The sequence below is a fragment of the Babylonia areolata genome, chromosome 12, assembly GCF_041734735.1.
Source record: "Babylonia areolata isolate BAREFJ2019XMU chromosome 12, ASM4173473v1, whole genome shotgun sequence".
NCBI lineage: Eukaryota > Metazoa > Mollusca > Gastropoda > Neogastropoda > Buccinidae > Babylonia > Babylonia areolata.
This window is the reverse complement of record NC_134887.1, coordinates 21,064,486-21,071,985: the sequence shown is the minus strand read 5'-3', so window position 1 is coordinate 21,071,985 and position 7,500 is coordinate 21,064,486. Positions and strand designations below refer to the sequence as shown.

The 7,500-nt window shown below is 39.7% G+C and overlaps 1 protein-coding gene across 1 annotated transcript in view; it reads right to left on the bottom strand.

Annotated features, from left to right (window-relative positions):
• Positions 1-5,018: 5,018 nt before the first annotated feature.
• Positions 5,019-7,500, bottom strand: part of LOC143288101 (uncharacterized) — a 17,078-nt gene continuing 14,596 nt past the window's right edge. Inside the window, exon 6 of the mRNA XM_076596388.1 lies at positions 5,019-5,388. Within this exon, the coding sequence (XP_076452503.1) occupies positions 5,205-5,388 (184 nt within the window). The 3' untranslated portion in view covers positions 5,019-5,204. The remainder of the gene's footprint in view (positions 5,389-7,500) is intronic.

The following is a 7,500-nucleotide window of genomic DNA, read 5'->3' as shown; positions in this document are numbered from 1 at the left end:
TCGTCTCATCGAATGACTAGCGTCCAGACCACCACTCAAGGTCAAGTGGAGGGGGAGATAATATTCGGCGACTGAGGCCGTTAATTCGAACCCAGCGCCCTCAGATTCTCTCGCTTCCTAGGCGGACGCTTTACCTCTTGGCCATCACTCAAACCGTATCAGGATAGGAAACTGTAAGGATTATTTGAATAATAAGCTAATTTTATTTGGAACTAAAGAAAGCAGTAGAATAGATGGCAAATTAGATATTATTTTTTTTATTGCACAACTTTTTATTTCCAGATGCAGATTAAACAGCATTAGATCGAACATCGAAACGACAGATAAGGAAAACGGGGGAGAGTAGAGTGGGGCGAATAGAGGAGAAGAGAAAGAGAAAAATGGACGGGCAATGGGATACAACGAGCTTTTAACGTGCATACATATGTGTTTGAAAACGGCTAAGATGTAGGTACCAAATAACAGAGTACCATGAACAATGATGCTAAGTTACTGTCAGGGACACACACAGCAATGATGAGACTACAAGCCTTCAAGGACAAGCCAGACAAAGCATACATAGCCAAGGACAAGACATAAACAAAACAAGCCAAGGCAAAACAAGACAAGCCAGACAAGGACAAAAACAAGCCAAGACAAGACAGACAAGACAAGACAAAACAAGAAAAGCCAACACAAAACAAGACAGACAAGACAAAAACAAGCCCAGACAAGACACGACAAGACAATACAGACGACCAAAAAAAGCCAAGACAAAAAAAGACAAGCCAAGACGTGTTTATTTGAGGCGAAAACCCGTGGGGGGCACATGGAAAATGTTATTTTATATTTCTGTAACAATTTGTGCTCAATCGATTTCTAAACAATGCCCTCACCAACTGTCTGATATAGTGCTAAACAAAAACAAACACCAACAACAACAACAACAAAAGAAGAGAAAAAAAAACTAACCCGCGTGCGTTCCATGGCACAAAAGTTCTCGTTTAAAAGAAAGAAAAAAAGCTTAAACCGAACAAACGCCAACACGTGGAAATAAACCAATACTACAAAACCACATTCCAGCATAAATACTGATGTCACCACCTTCGAGAACGGGGAGTGTCGGGGGGCTCCTGGAGGGGGGGGGGGGGCCGGGGGAGGGGGGATGGGGAGAAGAAACAAACAAAAACAAAAAAAAACCAAAAAACGTGACGTCTCGTTACCTTTGATTTTCATCCCTTTCAGTAAAGTTTCTCGGAGTTTAACACATCCTCCTCCTCCTCCTCCTTCTTCTGTTTGACCTGGCAACAAGTTCCTCTCTATCTCTCCCTGCCACCTCATCTCTCTCAGGGCTTGGTTCAGGCTCAGGCCTGTCCAGTCTGGGGCATTGTCCTCTCATCTCTTTTTATGTATGCCTCTCCTTCTTCCTTGCACGGTTGGGTATTCACTTGGCAAGCCCTGCTGGCCGTGCCCACAACACTTCAGTTTACGTCTCTTCGCTAGGAGAGGATGCTTACAACAAATGGAAAGGCACTTGCTGGACTGTACAGCAATGCCGACACAAAACAACAAAAAGCTTTTGGCTTTTGGAATTTTGCCAGATACAACGGCCTTTGTATGACGAACACGATCCGCAAGCAAAAAGCATCCAAAAGGCGGACTTGGCACCACCCAGACGGAATGCACCACAGTCAAATATACAACAACATTGTCAAAAAATGTTTGCAGTCAAGGTGTGAGCACTGCCAAGACAAGAACTTTCCCAGGAGCTGGTGTCGGAAGTGATGAAAACTTCGTGGTGTTGAACATTCCCGCCTCCACCTGAAGATTATCAAAAAACCGGGGCCCACACAAGAATCACGTTTGACCTCAACAAACTAAAAAGTTCCGGAAGTAGGCAGAAGCCTTCTTCCAAGCTATGGGTGGAGGTAGATTTGCTCCCCTCACCATCTTCTCGACACTGCCACGACACAAATATGGAAATGTTGATCGACACCGTCAACACTGCAGTGATCGAAACAAACAGTGAGAGTCTTGGGCAACATCGGACCCTGCAAAAAAAGCCTTGGGTCACGCAGATGTTCCTGGGACCTATGTGACAAAAGAAAGGAGCTGAAGGAGAAGAGGAATGGGGTAGATGGTGGTGAAACAATACAGAGTTGTCAACTGGTGATCAAAAAGCATCACAAACAGCAGACAGAGAGAAGAAATGGATTGAAAGAGCAGTGCCGAGGGACTACTGAAGACAGACTGAAGCCAACTACAGTAAAAAAAAAAAAATAAAAACACACACACACACACACACACCACACAACACACACACACCACACACACAGAAAAAAAAAGCGTAAAAAGGCTTTGAAGATCCGACAAATTACTAAAGGCGTTCCACAATGATCCAAAACCAGGCAGTGAGCTGTCTGATGGAGGAGCAGGGTGTCTCAATAAGTAGACTGAAAACTGCTCAGAGTTGTACAGCCACTGTGCAACAGCCACAGGAGGTCAACAAGTACTGAATGTCCCCTCCAATGAATGACAGCCATGAGTATTCCATCCTTGGAGAATAGGTCGAGGCAGGAGTGGACATCAGAACTAGTACAGGCAGGGGAGAAGCCATGGTCAAGCGCACCCACCACAATCTGCAACAAGATCTTGGCAGACTGGAGAATGGCTGGCACCATGGACCCAGTCCATTGTCATTCCTCTCCCAAAGAAAGTCAATCTACAACAATGGCCAAACTAGCGTACCATCAGTCTGATAAGCCATCCGAGCAAGGTCATATTGAAGATCATTGTGGACAGTCTGATGAAGTTAATAGAAAAGAACTGAGGAACAAAATGCATGACAAACACATGAATATAACTATAATCCTGAAAATTTCTAAACATTAGGGTGTGTGGTTCGCAATCCATATTTACAATGTCAGCAAATCAACCTACACGGGAAAAAAATCAGAAGTAAGAGCACTATTTAAATTTTGGATTACTCTCTTGGGATGGTTGCGGTGCTGATATCTGTTATCACATTGAAACTAACCCCATTCATGGATTTTACTTCCTACTCCCCTGGCTTTATGAATACCTTCAAAAATATGTTCCATTTTTATTTGGAATGGCAAACAAGATAAGCAAAAACCACAGCAACAAAAAAGTACAACAAATGGGGGGATAAATGTTCCAAAAATTATGAAATATATTTCAGCACTTACACTCACCAGGAGAAGGTAATTGAAAACAATCAAACACATGTAGAGATATGTTGTCACAGAAATGTATCCTGTATCCGTTGTTATCCGATATAGAAAATATGCCTAAAGGAACAAGATTATCTATGACATTCTGGTGTCAGACGACAAACTTCCAAAATCTCATCCAAAGTGGTCTACAAAATTAGAATAAGATACTTCATGGAAATGGGTTGGGAAAATGTACATCTATAAATATGAAATTGGCAAATACAGACCTAACACCACAGCTTTTGAAAAATACATTTCGTGACGTTATAAAACAGAAAACGACGCAAGAATACCATGCAACATACATGACTTTAAAGCAAAGTGGCTTTCTTTCAAGACATTATTTACTGACGTCTCTTGAATGTGTAAATGTCGAATGTGTTGATAAATGCCAGGTTTTTTCTGTGTATGTCGGATAAAATCAAATTTAAATGTTTATCTTTTTTTTTTTTTAATTCCTTTTATTTTTTTCACTCTTCTTCTTCTTTTTTTTCAATATTACCTGTTCACCTACTAATTAGATATAACACATTTATTTCTTATGCATAAATTGTTCAGAAGGTATGCCTACAATATCTAAAATCATTATTTTATTTTCAGTTCCAACGTAAATCAGACAGAGCTATTGTCCCTGAGCCTAAAATTGATTTATTTAATTAAGACGAATCTCTCATTAATGGAAGCTAGGATGGAACATACTTCCAAAAACATGTCGTCAGATTCGAGCAATATCTCTGTATGAGTCTAAAGTGAAAATATTTCTGTTCGATAAATTTGATTAACCTACTCGCGGTCTTTTGCAAATGCTTGCTTATTATCAGTCCACTTGCTGCCATGCCATGAATGGAAAGTCGAATGTATGTGTGATCGTGCTAGTAAACGAACAAATGTATGTGCGTGTGTGTGAGTGCGTGGGCGTGAATGTGTACGCATGTCTTTGATTGCTTGTTTTATTGTGTGTGTGTGTGTGTGTGTGTGTGTGTGTGTACGCGCGGCGCGCGCGCTTGTGTGTGCGCAGATATGTACGTGATTATATACCAATTGTTCTTTTCATTGCTTTTTTTTATATTCCAATCACTGTTCTCATCCGTCGTTTTTATTTCATCTTTTTTCATTTTATTTCTTTATTCTTTTTTATGTGTGTCGTTAAATGGGCAGAATATAGAAAGGTCTTTACTGTGCCTAATTCTTTAAGAGAGGAGCCCATAAAGGTTCATCAGGACTGGCCATGGACCTTCTGCAGGGAGCAGTGCACAGGAGAAGGAGAAGAGGCAGACAGAAGAAGAGATGAAAGGTCAACATCTCAGAGTGGACAGGTGTAACCCTGAGTGAGTCAGTCAGGACAGACAACGTGGGATGGAGGAGGCTGGTTGTGTGGTGCTCCTACGGTCTACGAGACCAACGGGACAGATAGACAGTGAAATGCCCCATGATCGTATTTGTCTATTATGTCATGAAGATCAGAAATTTTAATGTTGTCGTCAATGTTGCTGGTTCTTGTCCTGAACTCCATGGCGTCAGTTAACAGTTGACTTGCTCCAACAAACAATACAGCCAACAGTTCAGCTTGTTTTGGTTATGTTAGTGATGTTTCAAATAAAACACTCATGGAACAGCTGTGTATCCTGTTATGTCGGGTCTTTCTCTGTCTATTGTGATTTTTTTTTCAAAGAATGTGTTGCTGACCCTCTTACCCGATTATTTAAAAATAAAAATCGTTGAATTCATTTTACTGTTATTATATATAATCACCACATAATCATAACAACAACAACAATAATAATAACAACAATAATAATAAATAATAATAATAGTTTATGTGTTCATTTCATTATCTGTATCAATACTTTGAGAAAACATGTTTCCACGCAATTGTAGTTCTTTGCTGATAACTATGTCACCGCTGCACCTCCCAGGCCCCCATCTCACATCAGAATGTTTCTTTGCGTGACAGAAATTCACACGCACAAACAGTAATGTAACATCTGACTACTTTAACCCATGAAGATGCAGTCCCACTTTGTGTCGGACTTTCGAGACAGCAGGGATGAGCTTGTCCGCAAACTTCAGCATGGATCTGTCGGTGTTCCGCGGCCCGTCACAGCTGAACGGCCACGTCTTTTTGCAGGATCTATAATGGAACACGACCGCTGTCTCGGGTTTCACGAACTCCCTGTTTTTGAACATGATCAGGAAGATTGCAATGTTAGTCCAGTATGCACGCACGACGCGCGCGCGCACACACACACACACACACACATAAAAAAAAATCAAAATTCGAATAACACAGGAATTATTCCCAGTCAATTGATGGTAACACATGATGACTATATACAAACAAGATTAAGAAAATTTATTTATGAATGCTGTTCCATTTATTACGCTAATTGATTAATTCATTGTGTGTTTATTTATTCATTTATTTACCATTGTACTTGTGTGTTATAAACCTTAAGGTTTCATGACAATAAAATTTATTCTATTCTATTCTCTTCACATATACGCACGCGCACACACACACGCACGCACGCACGCACACAAACACACACACACACAGGGCGGCGGGGGCGAGGGGGTAGAGATACATATAAATAATGTACACGAGTAGGCTTTCACGTGTATGACCGTTTTTACCCCGCCACATAGGCAGCGATGCTTCGTTTTCGGGGGTGTGCATGCTGGGTATACATATAGATGATACTGTTTTATGTTTTAACCGGGTGTTCGGTTGTTTCTGTGTGTGTGTGTGTGTGGTAAACTTTAACATTGCCATTTCCTCTGCAAATGCTTTGTCAGTTGACACCAAATTAGGCATAAAAATAGGGAAAATTCAGTTCTTTCCAGTCATCTTGTTTAAAACATTATTGCACCTCTGGAATGGGCACAAAAGAATTAGAAAAAAGAAGCCAAATTATATGCAAACTGCATTTACTGTTATATTTATATATCTTTTTTTATTCTCTAAATTTGGCACTTTGATCTGATATTCTGACACAACAACAACAGCAGTCATTTTTATCATTTTTTGTTCAAACAGGGACTTCTTTTGCTAAGCATGGAAGTTATATTTATTTTGGAAACGTTTTGGTGCATATAGTAAAAAAAGGGAAATTATTCTGTAATTAATGCTAGGGAACTTAATTTGCTTTAAACTGATCTTTCTCATCTTAAACATTACATTTTGAAATTATACTCAATACATAAAAAAGCTTGTGTGTTTTACTCTCAGTGTACAGGGCTTTCACTATGTTCACTCGCCTAAGTGGTCTTTTTCGGAAAATACTAAAATCAATACGACGAGTGGATTTTATAGATCTATTGGCTGAGCCCTGAAGGTCATGGGCAAAAATCAATTGTGTGCACATATTTATACACATTTAAAGCGCGTGCTCATATTCTTCGCGAACGCGAACGACGTCATTTTGTTTCAAATTGTCGACCTGCCCGTTCAATCCTATATCCAATCGACAATACACGATAACATGTGATGGAAAGTTGGAGAAGGAGACTGTTAAATATTTATTCAAAGAAAGATTTGTGAACGCCTCGTCACTTACTGGATTATGCCCCAAACTGCCATAAAAATATCCACAGAATCAGTCGGAATTCACAGTTAAAAAATCACAAGAGAGTCAAGGCCAAACCATGCGAGTTAATACCCTTGAATTGATGAAACGTAAAAATTTCCAGTCTTGACTATTCTCAAAATGAAGTCCTTTTCACTTCATAAGACGTTTAGAAGTACTTGTACTTGCTTCTACGTGTTATTAGTTAAACAAAATACTCAATTTTCATATCAACTTCAAAACTATAAAACTAGAATGAACATAAAAGAGAAATTGAATCGACCGTGTCAACCGGGTGTAAATAACTGAAACTTGTACATCTACCTAGATCCAGAGAAAACGGCTAAATGTTGCAGTGTGATTGCGGCGATAGCCACGTCTCCTTTACCGCGGACTTAAAAAGAATTTTTAATTGCCCTTCAAGATTTTTTGAATGCCCAAGATAACCAGAATAATATGATTTAAACAGCGTTCTCACCGCGAATACCGCAATCGATTTATCGCCCTTTAAAAAAGCATGTTTAAATATTATATTTTTGAACGTCAGTTAAGGAGCCACGATAGTGTAATGGGTAAGACAGTTTCTTCTTACCCGAACACGCGGACGCCGTTAGGACATTTTTTTTCTTTTTCTTTTAACCCGAAGCTTTATAATAACAGATACAGAACACATTTTAACGATTAGATTTTTTTTAAAGTGTATCACAAGTGAGTCTTGA